Source organism: Rhizopus microsporus (assembly GCF_002708625.1).
Source record: "Rhizopus microsporus ATCC 52813 unplaced genomic scaffold scaffold_2, whole genome shotgun sequence".
Lineage (NCBI taxonomy): Eukaryota > Fungi > Mucoromycota > Mucoromycetes > Mucorales > Rhizopodaceae > Rhizopus > Rhizopus microsporus.
In genome coordinates, this window is record NW_019671917.1 from 72,593 (window position 1) to 92,543 (window position 19,951).

General features: G+C 38.3%; 9 protein-coding genes across 9 annotated transcripts; 7 read left to right on the forward strand and 2 right to left on the reverse strand.

Moving 5' to 3' along the window:
• Positions 1 to 91: 91 nt before the first annotated feature.
• Positions 92 to 544, forward strand: RHIMIDRAFT_264429 (uncharacterized protein). Its single transcript, XM_023611752.1, has one exon. The coding sequence runs from the start codon at positions 127 to 129 to the stop codon at positions 454 to 456; it is 330 nt and encodes a 109-aa protein (XP_023469595.1). The 5' UTR covers positions 92 to 126; the 3' UTR covers positions 457 to 544.
• Positions 545 to 1,132: 588 nt separating this feature from the next.
• RHIMIDRAFT_264430 (uncharacterized protein) lies at positions 1,133 to 1,884 on the forward strand (the record flags this gene model as incomplete). Its single annotated transcript, XM_023611753.1, has 2 exons — positions 1,133 to 1,481; positions 1,743 to 1,884. Coding segments are annotated over exons 1-2 (464 nt in total), but the record flags the coding sequence as incomplete, so codon positions are not given.
• Positions 1,885 to 4,349: 2,465 nt separating this feature from the next.
• RHIMIDRAFT_197349 (uncharacterized protein) lies at positions 4,350 to 4,520 on the reverse strand (the record flags this gene model as incomplete). Its single annotated transcript, XM_023606196.1, has 1 exon — positions 4,350 to 4,520. A coding segment is annotated over one exon (171 nt), but the record flags the coding sequence as incomplete, so codon positions are not given.
• A 2,779-nt stretch (positions 4,521 to 7,299) lies between these two features.
• Positions 7,300 to 8,144, forward strand: RHIMIDRAFT_233497 (uncharacterized protein; the record flags this gene model as incomplete). The annotated part of the gene is made up of 2 exons (XM_023607973.1): positions 7,300 to 7,743; positions 7,935 to 8,144. The coding sequence occupies 2 exons, from the start codon at positions 7,300 to 7,302 to the stop codon at positions 8,142 to 8,144; spliced, it is 654 nt and encodes a 217-aa protein (XP_023469598.1).
• Positions 8,145 to 8,607: 463 nt separating this feature from the next.
• On the forward strand, positions 8,608 to 9,409 carry RHIMIDRAFT_300380 (prefoldin subunit 6; the record flags this gene model as incomplete). The annotated part of the gene is made up of 5 exons (XM_023614349.1): positions 8,608 to 8,677; positions 8,731 to 8,801; positions 8,855 to 8,979; positions 9,034 to 9,094; positions 9,146 to 9,409. The coding sequence occupies 5 exons, from the start codon at positions 8,608 to 8,610 to the stop codon at positions 9,197 to 9,199; spliced, it is 381 nt and encodes a 126-aa protein (XP_023469599.1). The 3' UTR covers positions 9,200 to 9,409.
• A 56-nt stretch (positions 9,410 to 9,465) lies between these two features.
• On the reverse strand, positions 9,466 to 11,137 carry RHIMIDRAFT_310585 (uncharacterized protein). The gene is made up of 4 exons (XM_023614673.1): positions 10,924 to 11,137; positions 10,820 to 10,866; positions 9,783 to 10,768; positions 9,466 to 9,735 (listed from the first exon to the last, which is right to left on the reverse strand). Exons 1-4 carry the CDS (start codon positions 11,130 to 11,132, stop codon positions 9,475 to 9,477), a joined length of 1,503 nt encoding a protein of 500 aa, XP_023469600.1. The 5' UTR covers positions 11,133 to 11,137; the 3' UTR covers positions 9,466 to 9,474.
• Positions 11,138 to 11,401: 264 nt separating this feature from the next.
• Positions 11,402 to 13,713, forward strand: RHIMIDRAFT_246507 (protein serine/threonine phosphatase; the record flags this gene model as incomplete). Its single annotated transcript, XM_023610322.1, has 8 exons — positions 11,402 to 11,415; positions 11,493 to 11,544; positions 11,616 to 11,961; positions 12,009 to 12,125; positions 12,180 to 12,229; positions 12,289 to 12,570; positions 12,633 to 13,204; positions 13,254 to 13,713. The coding sequence occupies 8 exons, from the start codon at positions 11,402 to 11,404 to the stop codon at positions 13,711 to 13,713; spliced, it is 1,893 nt and encodes a 630-aa protein (XP_023469601.1).
• A 170-nt stretch (positions 13,714 to 13,883) lies between these two features.
• Positions 13,884 to 17,003, forward strand: RHIMIDRAFT_285974 (ATP2B3 protein; the record flags this gene model as incomplete). The annotated part of the gene is made up of 4 exons (XM_023613329.1): positions 13,884 to 14,167; positions 14,224 to 14,307; positions 14,364 to 16,870; positions 16,951 to 17,003. 4 exons carry the CDS (start codon positions 13,884 to 13,886, stop codon positions 17,001 to 17,003), a joined length of 2,928 nt encoding a protein of 975 aa, XP_023469602.1.
• Positions 17,004 to 17,306: 303 nt separating this feature from the next.
• Positions 17,307 to 18,287, forward strand: RHIMIDRAFT_187970 (uncharacterized protein; the record flags this gene model as incomplete). The annotated part of the gene is made up of 4 exons (XM_023605895.1): positions 17,307 to 17,411; positions 17,453 to 17,797; positions 17,854 to 17,991; positions 18,045 to 18,287. Coding segments are annotated over 4 exons (831 nt in total), but the record flags the coding sequence as incomplete, so codon positions are not given.
• Between the last annotated feature and the right edge of the window lie 1,664 nt (positions 18,288 to 19,951).

The window sequence follows — 19,951 nt, forward strand, 5'->3', positions numbered from 1 at the left end:
AAGCTCTGTGATCAAGAGAAGGCATATGATCGGATCCATCCCCTTTATCTGAACACAGTTTTACAAAGATTTCGGTTTCCTTCCGCTTTTGTTAATGCAATTGACAAGTTGTTTTATTCCACTACTATGCGTTTGAATGTCAATGGGTTTCTTTCTCCAGGATTCAGACTCGGTCGCGGTTTAAGGCAAAGGGATCCCATTAGTCCTTTATTATTCAATCTAGTACTGGAACATTTTATTCGCTCTATTTTATCCGATGGAAGAATTCATGGCTCTGATGGTCCTTCACCATCCCTAAGGGCACTTTCTGCACCAGTACAAGGTCCTTCAACTCTTCCTCCGCTCAAGGTATTGGCTTATGTAGATGATCTTTGTGTTTTCTTCGTAATCAGGACGATTTACGAGCCTTTCAGGAGCTTGTACGACTGTACAATCTTGCGTCGAACTCAAAAATGAATTATGACAAAACTATTGCTTTCTCGCTTTCTGAACAACCGTCTCCTAGCTGGCGCACAATTATTTCCACTGCAGACATCAATCAGTGGCATGGTCGCACCTCTGACGAATCTCTGAAGTATTTGGGCTATCCGATAATCCACTCTCACTCGCAACGTCAGATTTTCTTGTCTGATTTGGCTGCCAGGCTTAAGCGTAGCTGCGATATGCACAAATGTCGCAACTTGTCTGTACGTGGACGCGCGACCGTGTTGAATACTCTTCTTCGCTCCAAAATATGGCACATGTTGCGCGTTACTTGGATTCCTATGGAAACTTTCGATAAAATTACCTCCATCGGCCGCCAGTTTGTTCAACATCACCACTTTCCTTATATCAGATACAGTGTATTGCTTCAACATACGCAACGCGGTGGCCTTGGCCTTCTTGATCCTGCAATTCAACAAAGCCTTTTCGCATATCCGTGGCTTACGCCATTTCTGTTGTCTGAAGCTCCTTCAGCTATTGTGGCTATATGGATGTCTGCTCATATATTAAGCGCAGCTTCTTTTACTCTACCAGACGGCCGTTTGCCTTTCTTCTTCCCTTCCTTACGGCAGGGGGCCTATTGCACCCTTCTCGTTCCAGCCTTTGTTCGCTATGGTTCCGCGCTTTTGACATTCTCCCTGGTTTACAAAAGCATAAGCTTTCCTTGGGGACGGATATGTCACAGCCCACTCCAATCTCAGCGTCTGTCTCTATGGTATTGCCTCTCTCTGAGGTTATTGATTGGCCTTCTGGGGGCCCTTTGTTGCTCAAGTACTCCTCCTACTCAAGTATTCAGGTGCAGGATGCTTTTATTTTCGATCCTCAACTGCAATTTATACGATGCAGACTAACAGCAGAAGAGAAACGCGTTGTTAAACGCGGACGTAACCGTGTTGTTCGATTGTATCAATTGTTAGACTTGCACTCTGTGTGCTTATCGCTTTTCCTCTCTCGTCTAATGTTACCTTCTCAAATTGGCTCACATGATGGTACTTTGGGTCAAACCCACCATTGATAATACAATTCTGCCGTTAGTTACTCCATTAGTCGATCATCAGACTCAGCTAATCCAGCCTTCTCACCTGCGAAACCTTATTCGTAAAGCATCCCTTTCGCAAGCTAAAGAATCCTCAGTCGCGCTAGGTAATTCAATCAGGTTTTGGAAAACTTTTTGGCGCATGGATGTCCCTTTGCCGGCTCGAAACGTTTGGTTTCGTTTGATTCATGGTAAGCTACCTGCTGCTTCCGATCTACATTAGATCGTTCCCTCTTTCTCTCCTTCCTGTCGTATGTGCAATTGGGGTTCGCCTTCAGAAACCACTTGTCATTTTTAATTGACTGTAGAAAAAAGTACCTCGCTTGGAAGCTCATTTGGGCCCACTTCTTCCCTTTGTCCCCGTGGTCACGCCATGCACTACTGCAGGCAACCTTACATCTTAATTGCCCTCTGCAGAATTCAGCACAATCTCTTGATTCCTCTAGTATCTTTGGATGCAGCTTGTTGATGATATGGAAGGCACACTGGCGTTTTATTTTTGATTCTACGCCCTTCGTGCCTACCTTGGTGCTTCAAGAAGCTATCCGAGTGGTGCAGCCGTTAACCCCTCCAAGGGCTGACAACCTCACTTTTCCATAGTTAGTATAGTATATTGATTTTATTTTTATTTTCTTGTACTTCGATTTTCCTAGTTCACCGCTGCCTTTGGTACGTGACTTATAAATAAATAGAATTTGGCTTTTATGCCCCTACCAAAAAAAATGCTTATATTATTATTGTTATACTAGTAGCTACTATAGTTGTTATTATAAGTTATTCTTATCAGATGCGATAGAGGAATGTAAAGTAGAATGTACGCTCTACTGTAAGATTATACTCCAGTTATTATAGTGATTATCTCATCAAACGCGTCATGCTTGCCATAACTTGTCATTGTGGGAGTCTGATAGGCCTGCCAAACGAAATATCATACGTTGAATTAAGTGGCGGTTGAAAGATAAGTATAGTATATAGATTGACATCACTTAAGCCCAAATGTCCCATTTCTTTGGACAAAGTACAAATAAATGATGAAGATCCTTTGTTGGTACTAAACAGAAGATACAGTGCTCAAATTAAGGCCTAGACGAGAACTTTGCAATTGTGCATTGACAATGAAATTTTTCATGTACCAATCTGGGCCATAAAGATCTGACTTCCAGAGGCATATCTATTCTCCAAAAGCTTTTCCAAGTAGTTGCTGATATTGCCAGTTGAGCTGATCTGAGAAATCGTTTCTGAATAATTTGGTGTCGAGAAGATTTCGAACTATACTGAGACCAGGAGGACGAACTGCGAAAAGCTTCAGACAATGGCTTAAAATCTATATTACCTATAGGCTGCCCATGAGTGGAAATATGATTTCATAGATTGTTTGTCAGTCGAATGATACGGTTATGAAAATCACAAAGCAACTTCTTTGGAAGATTAGGGAGTTATGGACGGTTCGGTCGTAGCATTGGTTGGAGACAACCTAACACCTGATCGAAGGTGAAGAAGTGCTCTATTTTAGCTTGCCGATGTCGAGGCGAGGCAATCCAGTGCTCACCTGGAATCTCATGGAATGCACATTTCAAAGGGAAGTGCATGATTGTAGCAGGAGAACAGGGCACATCGCGAAAATCTATCGAATTAAACAAATCTAACATTGAAAGCAGGCCATGTAAACTACCAAAAGTTTGGACAAAAGATTAAATTCGTAAAGAAGAGAAGAGAACAGGGAGTATCCAAGTCGATGTTGGCCCAGAAATCAAAGCCAGTTGATGCTTAAGAAGAATTCTACAAGAAGAAGTATTCTCTAGATCCATGACATAAAGCATCCAGCAGTATTGCAGCACGTGATATTGTGATAAAGGATCCAACAAACCTAACCCACCGTTGTTGTGAATGTTAAACGACTAGAAATAGAGGCTTTTGTGTGCTTTTTATAGACAGCATTTATTTTTATTAGTAAATTGTCTTTGATAATTATAGGATAATACATACTTAAAGGTTGATAAATTAATGAATATATTTTTATATCAGTTAACAGCAGTAAAAACTGATGGAGAGAAAAAGGATGGAAAGGCTTATATTCTTATTAAGTAGTTTTTTACTACTGTCATTTGGAAGCACCAAAATTTACTCGTACTACGTTTTTCTAATTTTTTGCATTTCCAAACCAGTTGTATGTCTGACATAAAGCGCTATATCGAATTGATGGCCAGCAGCTTTGCCACATAAACTGATACTCTATTGACTGTAGTCGATTGAAAAAAGCAATAGGAAGTCGAACTAACCGTAAACAGTATCATGTTTTGGATAGTACAAGTGTGTTAATCACTGTCACTCTGCCTCGAAGAGACAGCCTGCGTTGAGAGTGAATAGTACATTGAATACGTACCATCTGAAGTAGGTAGTCTTCGAAGCATCGATGTTGAGCAAGAGATTGAATCAAAGAAAGGCCCAGGTATCTCAGGAGCTCTGATGATGAATTGTCGTGCTATTTGATAATTTGATGCTGTTTTAAGAAGCGAGTCCATTCTGGCTGTGGTCGGCCATTCAAAGAAAGAGCCTCTGTTTTAGTCATATTCAGCTTAGCATTAGATACAGGACCATAGTTGGATAAATGGATTTGGACCCGATCAAGGTTATTGAAAGACTGAAGTAATACACATACATCATCTGCATAAGCCAATGCCCTGAGGGCTTCTGGAGAGCTGTATATCTCATTCCTTTCTTAAAATCTTGGAATAGGAGGAACGTACCCAATAATTGAACTGTCTTGGGTAATATGGTGTAGTAGTCCTTGCAAAGCAAAGTTAAAAAGAAGTAGAGACAAAGGATCACCTTAACGAAGTCCCCGTTCTTGAGTTATGATAGCCGTAAAATGCCCATTAATATTAACTCTTGTTTGATTCTGGAAGAATAAAGCACACAATATGTTGATAAGAGTTTGTGGGAAACCGAAGAATTCAAGAGTGTATCTGAGATAAACCGGATGTACTCTATCGTAGCTTTTTCTTGATCTAAAAAAAGCCCAATACTGGGGAGTCGTTTGACAGAAGCTTGTTCCATAACAATGTTTAAGATCATCTCATTGTTACCAGTGCAACGGTCAGCCATAAACCCCATTTAAAAGTCGCTTATGAGAGGTGACGCAACATCAGTTAATCTACTATTGATTATCCGTGAAAAGTTTTAGCATTACAGTTTATAAGAGAAATTGGACGCCAATTTTTTAGTAGAGACAGATCACCTTTCTTGGGTAACAGCCGTACACGTATATCATTCCAGGAACCCGGAAAGACACCTTTGGATAAGGCTTCATTATATACTTGAAGAACCAAAGATTGTAGTGGTTGAAATTTGAAGAGAAGATGAAGAAATGGATAACCAAGACTATCTGCCCCATGACTGCCAAACTTGGACATAATACGAGCGAATTGGAAAAGCACTTCACCCAAAGTTATGTCCACTAGAAGACCTTCCTTGTCATCTTTTGAAATTTGCGGAGGAGGTACAAGAGAATCAAAATAAGCTTTTACCTCTTCACTTGCGACATCGTCAAATTTATAGAGTGATCCATAAAATTGTTCGCTAATACAGCATATGCCTGGAGTATCGGTAGTAAGAGTATTTCACTCCGAAAGATCATTAATATACTGTTGCGCTGTACGTTGACAGTGCACTTGCTTCAAATATTTGGCTGATTTTTCACCTTTTTCTCGCCACCGCACACCAGCTTTGAAAGCAGCGATATCAGTAAGTTCCTGTTAGATGGTTTCAATTTATTGGTCAAATACTGGTAGTAGTTGAAGCCTAATAGCCAACGGAGGCTTGTTTCTAAGAAAGCAGTTTCGCCTTCGCCGCAGGTCTTTCAATGTTCTAGTTCTCTAATCAGTATGTTTTATGGCGTAGAAACGTACAAAGCGTTTAAATTCAGATTTAACTCTGTCCCATTAGCCTTGAAAGGAAAGCAGAGCTGACATAGTAGAAAGAGATTTTTCAAGGTGAGAGTGTAATTGACAACGAAAGTCAGGTATTTGATTTAAAATAGGGTTTGCTCGCCAAAGACCGGGCCCTGAATGTATCAAGCCGCTTTGGTCGAAGCATGAAGGGCATGATGATCTGTTCATTCAGCACGAAGTCTGTCAATACCCACATCACTGATCCTTGAGCTGAAGGAAGTGCCAACAAATATATAATCAATGGCGGTGAGCGTATTATTATTTCGTCTAAAAGCTGGTAGATCGACATAATCATCTCTTTGCATGACATCGTGAAAACCATCCTGCAGGATGAAGTCCATTGATGTGAAGTACTATATGGTGGATTGGAGCGTTGATAAGAATAACTAAAGTCGCCCATGATAGCGAGTCGAATATATCGTTGAGTACTGTGTCAAAAAATTGCCTGCGTTCCGGATTTGATGATGCAGGCGCAGAGAGAATTAGAACATAGAATGGTGTATAAAAATTATTTGGGTGTGTTATTTTCGACAGAATTGCTCGATCGAGGTATGGAAGCAAATTATGTGAGAGCATAAAGTTAGTAGAATAAGAAATGAGCTCACAGTGATAGGTTCATAGTGAATGTAAAGGTTGTAATTGCATATGGATTAATTCTTGATTCACATTTGTAACATGCGTTTCTTGAAAAGCAAAAAGATCGTGTTTCATAAGGCGTAAATATCTTAAATAGGATGATTATTTTGTAGGTGAATTTGACTTTACCAGACTATTACAGTTTAGTAAGGTCAACTTGGATAATAAGGTTTTGCTCTTATTAAAGATATTTCTTTGGGACACCCGTATTCCGAGATGGCTGAGCGTGGATCTTTACCTGTTCATAACAAACTTGGACTTGAACAATTCACGCAAGATTTCTTTTGATTTACTCATTTCTGTTTCAGTAACATTGTCTTCCATCAATTCATCATCTGATTGATATCTTCAGTATCTGATGTTTCCATATCAGAAGACTCAGTATTTGCAGACTCATTATTTGTCTGAGCCCCATATGAGTTAACTGTAGTAATATTTCTTGAGTCATAACCAGAGTTCTCACTTGAAGTGTTTTCAACATTGGACTCAGTTGCAGAAATATTCAAAGCCGCATAACCGTTACACATATCAGTATGGGTCGTGGGCTCATAACATATACCAAGATCAGTAATGTCACCATAAGGTTCCAAGCTGATTTTCAGTCCTTCCAACAGTTTGGGTTTTGTTAGGAAAGGAAGTTTGGATAGTCGAAGTCAAACGACATTAGCATTGTCATCAAGAGCACGCCAAGGAATTAAGATAATCTTGGATTCTTCAAAATGTACACCTGACCGGCTAAAAGAACGCCATAAGTAATCTTTATTCAAACAGAAGAAACCTAATTCTCTCTCTGCTATGAACGAATTATATAGTAGACAAGAAGGATGAATGGTTACCTGTATTAAGTGTTCCCTTTTTTGATTTATATTACGTCAAATGGCTTCATACTTTGTAATCAATGCATTATACAAGCCACTTCATTAGATATAAATGAATGCTATACAATATTTTCAGAAAGTAATGTCGCAAAAATTGAATTTTTACAATACAAAATATACAGAAATACGATATCTTGGCGCGGCATTAGTTTTTAAAAACACTATATCTATAGTAAAAATAGCACTTTCTAGCTTGTGACCGTTGGAAATGATACCGTCCCTGAATTGCCTACTCTGTGTCGACGGTGTAGCTCTCATTGCCGAACGCTCAAATATGGTTGACCTACTGCGATAATGCGAAAATCATAGCATACAAATGAGATACAAATGGAATTCATCTAAATGCGTGATCTTGGACAGTAGCACAGATCCAATTACATATATCCTTTACAATCAGCCATTACCAAGAGAAACAACTTTCACATACCTTGGCGTCCCTTTTAAACCGAGTGGGCACCTCAGTCTAGAAGAACTAATTCAACGTAATACCCGTAAGACTCTTGCAACGATGAACATATTGTCATCTGTTGGTGTGAATCCTTCCGGTTTCTCCAAACTTCTTTGCACCAGGTTTTACGCTCACATCGTTCGACCTCAGCTTGAATACGGCCTAGCTATCAATCACTTCACGGTCTCTCAACTTCACGCTCTAGAGGAAGTCCAGAATAATTGCAACAAGAAAATCTACGGTGCTCGAGACAAAGCGTCGACTAAGATTATGCTCCACATGTCAAGGCTACTCTCATGTCAGAACGAGTCAGTATACTACAGGCACAGTTCCTCTTTCGTTCATTATGTTTGCCAGAAGATACACTGCTTGCTTATCTGTTGCCTTATATCCGCAATACCAGAGGAAGCCAGTGGTACGCTCTTTCTCATATATCGCTTTGAAAAACGGTGCTGTCTACTACTGAAGAACCCGATACTCGCTCACTCAAAGTTGCTAAATAGCGTTTTTTGCTACAGAATCTAGAGATCCGCCAACGATGCCGAAACTCCAAATTGCTTTCTAGCTGCCGTCGATCAACCTCTCTAGATCCTATACTCTGGTTGCCCATGTCTAAGTCAGAGTGCAGTCGCTGTATACGCTGGAGATTAGGCTGGCTTCCTGGTGGGCAAACCTCGGTCATGTCCCAAGCACCCAACGCAACAGCTATCTAAGAATCACACTATTAGTTGCCTTGATATGCATCGACGTCTGTTCATGCTTGAAACTATACGAGATCCGTTGCCATTCCTTCTGAATATGCTTTCTTTATGCCCTTCGGTTCCTCCAAACCTAGCCCTCACCTGGTATCAACGATGGCCGATTATATGCTCCCTACTACATGAATTAGACCAGCTACACCATAACAAATTGATCTCTACTAAGTATCCCCATGGTCAAAAGTTCCTTGTGTGGTTAAAGTAATTCATTTAACTTTTCATCGATAACCCTACTCATTAATTTCCTTTTACATTTTTTACCCTTGTACCTATAAGGGGTTTTTTCGCTAACATTTACTTCCAAACGGATTAAACGGGTCCGGGCGGACGTTTATTATTTTATTTTATTTTTACGCTCATTTGGACCAACAATAAAATATCATGTTTGAACGAAAAAAAATAACACTTTTTTTTTCTTATGAGCAATTTATTGGCTGTAGAAGCTAAATTGGAAGCAGAGTCAAAGGCATTCCAAGCTATTCAAAAAGGTTTATTATATAATAGGCTGTATTCATCCATGTTAACTTGAGAAAACTATTAGAACTTTCAAAGGTCATAGAAACAAGACAACGTTTAGAATCACAACAGCAAGAAAATGAATTAGTGAACAAAGTAAAGATTTGTTTCGTCGCTCAAAAGAGCATGTATTAAACGTTCTATGATAGGAATTCGAACATCTGGACAATGAGAGCAACATTTATAAACTTATTGGTCCTGTTCTTGTGAAGCAAGAAAGAGCTGAAGCAGTAACAAATGTCAAAAATAGATTAAATTTGATTTCTAGCGAAATGTAAAAAAAAAGGAGAATGGTATCTGTGTAATGGCATTAACTGTTTCATTTCAGTAAACGCGTAGAAGCTCAATTAGCTGATTTAACTAAGAAGTCAGAAGCAAAGAAGCAAGAGGTATATTGATGACGCGCTAGGTATACTATTAATGCTTATTTATTCTTATAGATTGCAAAATTACAAATGGAATACCAACAATTAGCTGCAGCAGCAAAGAAATAATAAAAAAAATGGTTATAGGGTTAGACAGTTTTTTTTTATTTACAATTAAAGCCTCAAGTGGGCGCACGATAATAATATATCTTCTTCGCCCGAGGCAGATCAAAAAAGAATGAAGAATTAGTATCTAAAAAACCCTTATGAGATCAAGGGTAAAAAAATTATTGAAGAAATGATGTTGAGGCAAGTGTAAGATACACTAAAATACCTTTTTTAATATATGCCAATTATTTTTTTTCATACATGTCATAATTTTATCCTCTTTCTGAAATTTATTTTTAATAAAACAGTAGTTTTCTAATATCGAATATGTCGGACCACATCAGCGTAATCATTCTATCTTTTTCTTCTTCCTCTTCTTCGTCCTCATCTTCATGTTTTTTGTTTTTCAGTTCAAATTTACCACCTTTCGTGGAAGCTTTTGTAAAGCCTTGTAAAAGCTCAATCACAAGTGACTTATCTGATATACACAACTCTTTTAATGTTGCTTCTTTCCAATCTGATATTTCAGGGGTATAATTAGCAGTTAGCTCAAGTGTCTGTTAAATGTTAGTATTGTTCATTTGATCGTAGTATTCATTCTAACCTTGATTGCTAAATGATCTCCAACCGATGGTAAGTTGCTTTCAAAGTCAAGCTTAGGGTACTCTTCATAGTTAATTGGGTCATTAGTAGCAGTCGGCTCATTTACGTGAAGCTCATTTTCATTATTCTCAACCGCATTCTCTGTTTCTTGATTCTCTGATGTTTGTTCTGGCACACTCTCTTCAGTAGGATTTTCTGCATAAAATATAGGCGCGACTTCTTGCACTGCATATGTCTTTTGTGGTCGCTGATATTTTTGATTTCTTTTTCTAGTTTGTTCAGGCGCAGCTTCAGAATAAGTAACAAAAGCACGACCATACTTATTTTTAGGATCATTGTTCTGTTGAGTGTTTTCTGTAGCCAACTCAGCATCCAATTCGTCATATGTTTCAGCAGTGGGTCGACTTGAAAGTTCTTCAGGAAGCTCTTCTTCAAAGTGGATATGTACTGTCTGTTCTGATCGCTTTAAATGTTCTTTCTTCTTGTTCTTATTTTGCTTAATAAGATGTAAAGGAGGCGGAATGTCTTGTAGTTCTGTAGAGCTTGGCATGCTTATAGAAGGCTCATGATTTAAAAGCTGTTCCTGAACACTCTGTTCGGTCGTGTCCGCTTGTACGCTGTTTTCCTGATTCAAGGCAGCAGCTTCGCGGTAAAGTTTCTTTAATCTTCTACGCCTTGCGTTTCTACTTTTTGTCCTTTTTAAGCCTCCGAATGGACATGAAACTTTCTTGATTTTATTTTTTTCCTCTTGTTTGTTCTTCATCAACTCATTGACGTTATCTGCCAAAAGCTTTTTTAATGATTTCAATTTTTCATCCAGTTTCTTGCTGTTATTCTTCAACTTCTCTACTTTCTTTAATAGTTTCTTATTTTCTTCCTTATTCGTTACTATAGATGCCTTCTTTTTGGCCTTTTCAGAAGGCTTTTTATCCTTTTCAGTAGGCTTTTTTTGTTTTTTAATTGTAGGTTCATCTTTTTTATCTTTAGCTATAGATCATGTATGAGTAACAGTTGAATAGATTTCTTTTCTAAACTTGCCTTGTCTTTTCATAGGCGCAAGTTTCTTTATCTTTTCCACTTTTAAGCTATATTATATATACATGAGCAAATCGAGGGTTATGTAAATTAACGTTTATAATTACCAAAGTGTGTCTCCTTCATGAATGAGATCTTTTACAATGCAGCGAGGAAGTAAAATAAAATCATCCAGAGTAAGTACTATTTCGCTCGCCTCTGCTTCAAGACACAATTCTTTCAAAATGCTCTTTTGCAATTGATAAACAGTCTTTTCTTCATGGGCAGCAAACCAGCATCTCAAGCGAAGAGAAGGAACGACTAATTTAACGCGCATGTGTTCAAATGTAAAATATAAATGTAAAAAAATAAAAAAGTGACATCCTTTTTTTGCATAAATGTGTAGGCACGTGACTACGGTGACCTTTTTTTTTTTTTGTTTATTTCTTTTTCTCATATCATTTTTTCATAATTTCTTTCTGTTTCTTTGCTTTTTATTTTTATTTTTAAAAGAAGGTAAACAAGTAAAGTGCAAGGATAAAAAGTATTAAAAAGCCACAGTTAAGCTCTAGAATATGGATGTATGTAGTCATCAAGTGCAATATAATGGATTATGTGCTGTATGTGGCACTCTTTTAGAGGGGTAAATATAGTCATTTGGTGTAAATAATAAAAATAAAATAATATTGTCTATTAGTCTATCCGACGACGAGCATATTAATATGAGCTATGATAACATTGGACTTACCGTTAGTCGATCGGTAAAGTAAATAAGCTATGTTGGTCTGTATTGAACAACTTATATAACCAATTGGTGTAGGAGGCAGAAAGACTAGAAGTAGAAAATGCTAAAAGGCTTTTACAAGTTAAAAAACTGTCACTCATCTTGGATTTGGATCAAACAATTGTTCACGCTTCCTGTGATCCTCGCATCAGCCAATGGAAGAACCAAGAGATCCGTCGATTTACTTTACCAAGAAGCCCTATTGTATATTATATCAAACTAAGACCGGGCCTTACTGAATTTCTCAAGGAGATCGACAAATTGTACGAGTTACATATTTATACTATGGGAACTAAAGATTATGCAAAAGCTATCACAAGAGAGATTGATCCAAATGGATATCTATTCAAGGAGCGAATCTTATCCAGAGATGAAAGTGGCTGTAAGTAACACCAGACTTAACTAACTCATATGCTTACGTTATGACAGGTTTGACACAAAAAAAACTTCAGAGAATATTCCCTTGTGACACTTCAATGGTTGTTGTATTAGACGACAGATCTGATGTTTGGAGTTATTCACCCAACTTAGTTCGTATCAAGCCATGTAAGTTAGTCTCAGCCAATGCTTATTTTCAATGTACTCATGTATTTTACGCAGATGAATACTTTGTAGGAACTGGTGATATTAATAACCCAGCAAGGAATAAGGTAAGCTAGTTAAAATAAAGATGTAACAAGATTGAATGACTTGACAATGTTGTATGTAGGAAGAAAAAAAGCAAGAGGTAACTCCTGATGCAACGATAGAAACATCGGAGAAAGCAGAAGCGGTAGAATCAGAAGAGACAACTGAGAAGGCAGATAATGATGATGCTAATACGACTACTTCTCCTACTGCTGCTACCATTGATACTCCTGCCATTACTACAGCTGAAGACAAACTTAATGAAAGTAGAAATGGAGACACAAATAATAATATAAAAGAGCGCAAGGAGGAAGATCTCAGCATATATGATGATGAAGATGTAGAGTTGTATACAATGTTAAATGTACGAGCTTTTTTTATTTTATTTTTATGTCAATGTTGGAGAATTCTCAACTGTTTCTTTAGATATTAAAGGAGATCCACAGACAGTTTTACAAGAATCCAGACAAGGCAGATGTTACCAAAATCATACCCTCCATGAAAAGTAAAGTCTTAGAAAACTGTGTTATTTCTTTTGCACCTGATGTTATACCTGTATACCTCAAGGACCCTACACTTTCATGGATATGGCAAATGGCCACTTCCTTTGGTGCAACATGTTCAACTGATCTGACTGGCAAAACAACCCACTTGATTGCTGTGAAATGGGATAGTAAGGTTAAAGCAGCCAAGGAATACGGGCACTCAAAGATTGTGACGCCTACTTGGTTACTTGATAGTACAGCACGATGGAAGAAACAAGATGAAGAGATGTATGCCTTGCCAGATGCAGAGTTATCCGACATTGAAAATCCAGATTCAATTTCTTTAGAAGATAACCTCTTTGACGAAAAGGAGGAAGAGCTAATTGAAAATGTAGATTGGGACGAAGTAAGTAAAGAGGTAGACGATTTTATGAATGAGAGTGGAATTGATGACGATGGGGACACAACTGATTCAGAAAGTACAACACTTACATTAACAATAAAAGAAGACAGGTAAATAGAATTTATTGAAGAAAGACAGTGATTAATATCAGTTGTTTAGCCCAACGGATAATCTACACAGAAAATGGAAAAGAAAAAGAGAAGTAAATAAATCTTATGAAAGCAGTAATGAAGATGAAGACAAATCTAGACTAAAGAAGAGAGGAAAATCACAGCTATCCAAAGTTACTACACTAACAAATGATGACAATAAGGAAGAAGAAGACGACCATAATAGTAGTGGCAATAGTAGTAATAGTAGTAATAGTAGTAATAGTAGTAATAGTAGTAATAGTAGTAGTAGTAGCAGCAGTAGCAGCAGCAGCAGTAGTAGTAGTAGTAAAAGTGGCGCTACTAACAAACAAAATACTACTGAAAATAGTAACAATAATAATACTAGTACAGTGCATGAGCATAGTGGCAGTTCAATAAAAGATGACATAGAGGATGATGTTACTACTGCTACTAGTGACGATGACCTTGATTCACTTGCTGGTATACTTGACCAAGAGTTAGAATAAACAATAAAGCAAAAAGGGATCTACATACACACCAAAAGAAGAAACTCCGATGCTATTTTAATTGACAGTGCGATCATTTCTTTCCTTATTTTTGTTTTTAATTTTCCTTACTTTCTTTTTTATTTATGCCTTCGAAACATAGACAAGAAGGAGAGGAAAGAGAGCCACTAATGGGTGATTCCTCATCCTTTGATATCAAAGTGGATGACATTAGTCAGTTGTTTGACCCAAAGAGTGACGAACAGTTACAAAAGTTAGGTGGCGTTGATGCTATTTGTAAAAAGCTAAAGGTCGACCCTTCCTTTGGTCTTTCAGCCGACCAAGGCAGTAACCAAGATGCATTTAAAGAACGTCAAGAGCACTTTGGAAGAAACGTACTTCCTGAACCAAAAAGTAAAACCTTTCTTCAGTTACTATGGGCGGCTTATAATGATAAAACGCTTATTATGTTAAGGTAAATGACGTCAAAACTTACTCATGTATTTTCCCGTCTTACATAACAATACATAGTATCGCTTCTATTGTCTCGTTAGCTGTGGGTATCTGGGAAGACTATTCTCCTCGTCACCCAAAGGATGAACCTCGTGTAGGATGGTAGGCATTATTAAAAAGTATATATAATTTTTTTTCCGACATTTATCATTTTTTAGGGTTGAAGGAACAGCCATTCTCGTTGCTGTTTTGGCCGTAGTCTTGACAAATGCTATTAATGATTATCAAAAGGAGGCTCAATTTAAGAAGCTCAACTCGAAGAAAGAAGACCGTGTTGTTAAAGTATTACGTAGTGGTCGTGAACAGCAAATTAGTGTTTATGATCTTAATGTCGGCGATATTTTAATTCTGGAACCCGGCGATATTATACCCGTGGACGGTCTCTATCTTAAAGGCCATAATTTGGCTTGCGATGAATCATCAGCCACTGGTGAATCTGATACCATGAAAAAGAACGTGGAAGGCCGTGGTGATTGCTTCATTCTGTCCGGATCCAAAGTCCTCGAAGGCGTTGGTCGTGCCGTTGTCTTGGCGGTGGGTGAACATTCTTTTTTTGGAAAGACCATGATGTCGATGCGTGGCGATGAGGCTGAGGGTACGCCACTGCAAATGAAATTGGATACACTTGCTGAACAAATTGCCAAATTGGGATTTGCTGCCGCCGTCCTCATGTTAATTGCCTTGGTCATCAAATACTTTGTCACAGCTGCTTTGGCTCCCGAATTTCCACCTGTAGGTGATATTGCAGCCTCTATGATTAGTATTGTCATTCAGGCTATTACCATTATTGTTGTCGCTGTACCAGAAGGTCTTCCTATGGCTGTGACGATGGCTCTGGCTTTTGCTACTACTCAAATGCTCAAGGATAACAACCTTGTCCGTGTCTTGGCTGCTTGTGAAACCATGGGTAATGCCACTGCCATTTGTTCAGACAAGACAGGCACTCTTACTCAAAACAAGATGACTGTCACACACGGTACTCTTGCTCAAGAAACGTTTGAAAAACAGGATGATGTGAAGAGTTGGGCAAATAAGGTAGACAAAGATCATGTTCTGTCTTTACTGTTTGAAACTGTTGCCGTCAACTCGACCGCTTTTGAAGACAAAAACGAGCAAGGTCAACTTGAATTCATTGGCTCCAAGACTGAATGTGCCTTGCTGGGAATGACCAAGGCTTTGGGAAACCACTATGAGGACGTTCGACATGATGCTACCGTTGCTAAAGTTTATCCATTTGCCTCCAAAAGAAAGACCATGACCACCATTATCCAGACTAAAGAAAATTCAGCCCGTACCAAGACCCAGTCCGATTACCGTGTTCACGTCAAGGGTGCTTCTGAAATCGTTCTCGAAGGATGCACAAAGTACTTGGACAGTAATGGCGAGGTACATAAGCTTGATAAAGAAGCTATTGTCAAGTGGAACGGTATCATTTCTAGTTATGCCGACAAAGCGCTTCGTACCATTGCTATTGCTTTCCGCGACATCTCCAAATCTCAATACAAAAAATTGAATGATGATGAACCACCCATAGAAGAATTAACATTGGTTGGTATTGTCGGTATCATGGACCCTCTTCGTCCTGGTGTGGTCGAATCTGTTTCTGCATTTAGACAAGCTGGTGTCTTTGTTCGTATGATAACAGGTGATAATCTGAACACGGCAAAAGCCATTGCTCGTAATGCCGGTATCTTGACTAAAGGAGGTCTTGCCATGTCAGGTCCTGAGCTACGTAAAATGTCAGTTGAAGAGCAAAGAAAGGTTATTCCTCGTCTACAGGTCTTGGCTCGCTCATCTCCTCAAGATAAAACCATTGTTGTTTCTCGTCTTCAGGAACAAGATCAGGTTGTTGGTATGACTGGTGATGGTACAAATGATGGCCCCGCTTTAAAGATGGCTGATGTCGGTTTTAGTATGGGTATTGCTGGTACAGAAGTCGCCAAGGAAGCGTCTGATATCATCTTGATGGACGATAACTTCAACTCGATTCTGAAGGCTCTTTTATGGGGTCGCGCTGTTAATGACGGTGTTCGCAAGTTCTTGACTTTCCAATTGACTGTTAATATCGCTGCTGTCGTCTTATCCTTTATTTCTGCTATTGCTTCAGAGAATGCAGAAAGCGTTTTGAGTGCTGTTCAACTTCTTTGGGTAAATTTAATCATGGATACCTTGGCAGCCTTGGCACTTGCCACAGAGCCTCCTACAAATGACTTACTGCAACGCAAGCCCATCTCAAAATATGCACATCTTATCAACTATCGTATGGCTAAAATGATCCTTGGACAGGCTATTTTCCAAATTGCTGTCAATCTCATCGTCATCTATCTAGGTGGACCTATCTTCCACTTGCACGATTCTGAGTACGATCAAAAGGTACTCAGAACAATGGTGTTTAATATTTTCGTCTTTTTACAAGTATTTAACGAAATCAACTGCCGACGTATCGACCAGACCTTGAACGTGTTTAAGGATATGTTCGACAACTGGATCTTTATCGCAATTCAAGTGCTAGTTATTGTTGGCCAATTCCTTATTGTCACTTTTGGTGGAATCGCCTTCAAAACCGTGCCTCTCTCACCTCAGCAGTGGGCAATTACTGTTGCTATTGGTGCGCTCTCTCTTCCTGTCGGCTTCATCATTCGCTTGCTACCTGACTGCGGTGGACGTAGATTTAACGAAGAAGCAAAGCCGTTGGCCTCTTACTCTCGTATGCATTGGGAGGGTGCTATAGGTGAGGTGCGTGAGGAACTAAGGGTGTATTCTTTGCTCCGTCGTCACCGCCGTACAAGAAGTCGTGAAGTGCCTCCTCCACAGAGAAAGCAAAGGTCTATACCTTCCTATGGCGCAACGGAAGAAAGTGAGCAGAACAATAGGTTTGCTCAGCTAGTAGCCAATGCTAAAAAGTTTAAGCAGGCAGCCGAGGATGCTGAAAGAAGACAGAATGGAAATAAATAATTGTGTATTTTCTACTCTGTAAATCATTTCTCTCTCTCTTATCCTTTTTAATTTTTATGAGCGATTCTTTAAACACAACTCAGTTAATTGACTTGATTGAGACACAATTAGCACGATCAGCATGCTCTAAAAGCAGTACATTGTCATTTGTGAAGGGATTCATACTTGGTCAACTTAGTGTGATCATTGTCATGATCCTAGTTCTTCGCTATTTGTTTACCGAGGATGTTAAACGTGTCAAAAAGGTAATTGTATATTCAATACGATAATAAGCTAATGTACCATTTAATAGCGATATATACCTTCACGTCCATCTTCAAACACAGTACCTTCAGTTGCATCAGCAGCAGCAGCATTGCCTAATGATCATGTTACTCTAAAAACATACTACGATGTCATCCACCATCCACCTGAAAGCACTGATTGGCTCAATGTCTTGCTGGCTCAAGTCATTCTACAATATCGGCAGGATGCCAATATCAATAACCGTCTGAGCCGATCTTTAGATAGAGTGTTGAATGGGGGTGTTCTACCAAGCTTTGTTGGACCAATTCATGTTACCGAATTAAACTTGGGGCAAGAGTTTCCTATATTTAGTCGTGCACGTATTAGACCATCAGATGAAGTAGGATCCATGGTAAGATAGAGCCAGAAAAAGAGAGAAAGAGGATGGTGGTTTACTTGCTTTAATAGAGAGCAGAGATTGATTTTGAATACAACGATCAAGTCACCTTGGGCATCGAAACACAGCTTATCCTAAACTGGCCAAGGCAAGCATTCGCTGTTCTGCCAGTGTCTCTTGTCCTTTCTGTCGCTCGATTCTCCGGCACGGTAAGATTAATATGTGATTTTATATAAAGATGATATAACTCATTATCTAATAGCTTACTATCGAATTGATGAATCCACCAGAAACAACGACTAAGCCAAAGATCCCAATTGAACGATATATTGCCATTTCATCTTATTCAGATTTCATTCTAGACTTACAGGTTCAGTCATTGATCGGATCCAAAACTAAATTAGAGGATATTCCCAAGTTGACAGACTTGATACAAACAAAACTAAGAAACATGTATATTGATAAGTTGGTTTATCCTCAATTCTTAAAGGTTAAAGTACCAAATATGTGGAAACAAGAAGAAGAAGAAGAAGAAGAAGAAGAAAGCACAAAAGGTAGTATGGTACCATTGTAAAGAAATAAAATTACACCTTTCCAAACACACGCTTTTTAATTCATTTTAAGACATGCACAGTAGAAGAACTGGGATCTATCATAAATACAGTTTTTTCTACAAGTAATGTCGTATAATTCGAGAATTTATAATGCAAAATATACAAAATACGACATCTTGGAACGATATTACTTTCTGGAAATAGTGCAAGGTTTTAATTGAATCATTCAGTGGAAGGGTGTACTATTTTTCATAGCTTGAGCGTTTTAATGATTTACGATGAATCTCTCTGGATAATGGACTATTTGCGTCAACAGTATTATTGTTACAGGTTTTTAGAACCTGGACACTTGAGCAGTTGTGCTATGTAGGTGTGTCTGCCTTCAAAGTCAAAGCAGCTGATTTTTGTGCCATTGTTGTTAAGGAGCAAGTTGATATCATATATAATACATGTGCTAATGCGAGGATTTTTGCTCTGTTGGTATTTTAGTACATCCCTTGATACATTATTTCTTTTGAATTCGTTCGCTTTTTTGTGATGTTATCGAATAAATAGTTTTACCTCGGAAACATAAGATACTAGTAGATAGAATAGGTCTCTTTGTAGTCCTTTTATTAGCAGAGTAAAGAATGTAGTATTTACCCTACAAATACTTAATCGTATGAAATTACTCTAAATCTATATTCTAATAATGAATAATACAAAGAAACTGACAACTATGCATACTCTAACAAGACGTGTCATGCTCAATTCTCATTGGCCGCGTAATAATCCTGTTTGCATTATGGACATACATCTACATTTCTTTATTGTTCAAGGCATATCACACTGACGTTCCAACGTATGTGTTCATACCGCACAATATTTCCCCTTTTAATCGCATTTTTCAAGAGAACATCTGTATAATGTCTCAAAAGCTATTGCTAAAAGACTGTAATTTAAATAAAGAAGCTGACAACATTTAATCTTACTCATTCTCCTTAGTAAACATTTCGACAGTGGTGAAATGTTGCTATGGTGAAGATACTTTTAGACAAATAGAACATTACTGTATTTTTATTAACTATTGACGTTAATTTTATAAAATATTGTCGTAAAATTAAAAAATCATTTACGTAAAAAGACGACAAAGAAAAATACTTTTGAATAAAACGACAGCATGTCAAAAGATATATATATAACGAGTATATGTAGAAAAAGAGAGAAACAGTATGTTAGTATTAATGCATATATCCTAATATTAGTTTTACTTACCACCAAGGTGCATTCTGGGGAGGGTAGCGATAGCTACCCAGGATAGTTTAAACAAAAGAAAAGGAACGGAGGACTGAGAGAACCCAGGGCGTCAGAAGAGACAATTGAGGAACGCCCTAGGTACACGCCAGAGAGCAGAGAGGGCAGGACAAGCGAGTCAGAGCAAGGACCATGAGGACAGGCTAGTTTTGATTGGCGAATCTTTGAACACTCAGAGGGACATTTGATAACTGCTGTAAAGAAGCAAAAAAAGGACTCTTTTCCAAACAAGCTTCAGGATCGAGTACCTGAGATAAAGAAACCATATCAAATAGAAGCAATCTATATCGTGACCATTCAAGGATATGCATTGCCAAATATG

Bases quoted from the DNA above. Each gene is read 5' to 3' on its own strand.
- RHIMIDRAFT_264429 (XM_023611752.1), top strand. From the start codon at position 127: ATGCGTTTGAATGTCAATGGGTTTCTTTCTCCAGGATTCAGACTCGGT.
- RHIMIDRAFT_310585 (XM_023614673.1), bottom strand. From the start codon at position 11,132: ATGCGCGTTAAATTAGTCGTTCCTTCTCTTCGCTTGAGATGCTGGTTT. The intron at 10,867-10,923 runs GTAATTATAAAC...TATATAATATAG, and splicing joins CATGAAGGAGACACACTTTG to CTTAAAAGTGGAAAAGATAA. The intron at 10,769-10,819 runs GCAAGTTTAGAA...CATGATCTATAG, and splicing joins TGCGCCTATGAAAAGACAAG to CTAAAGATAAAAAAGATGAA.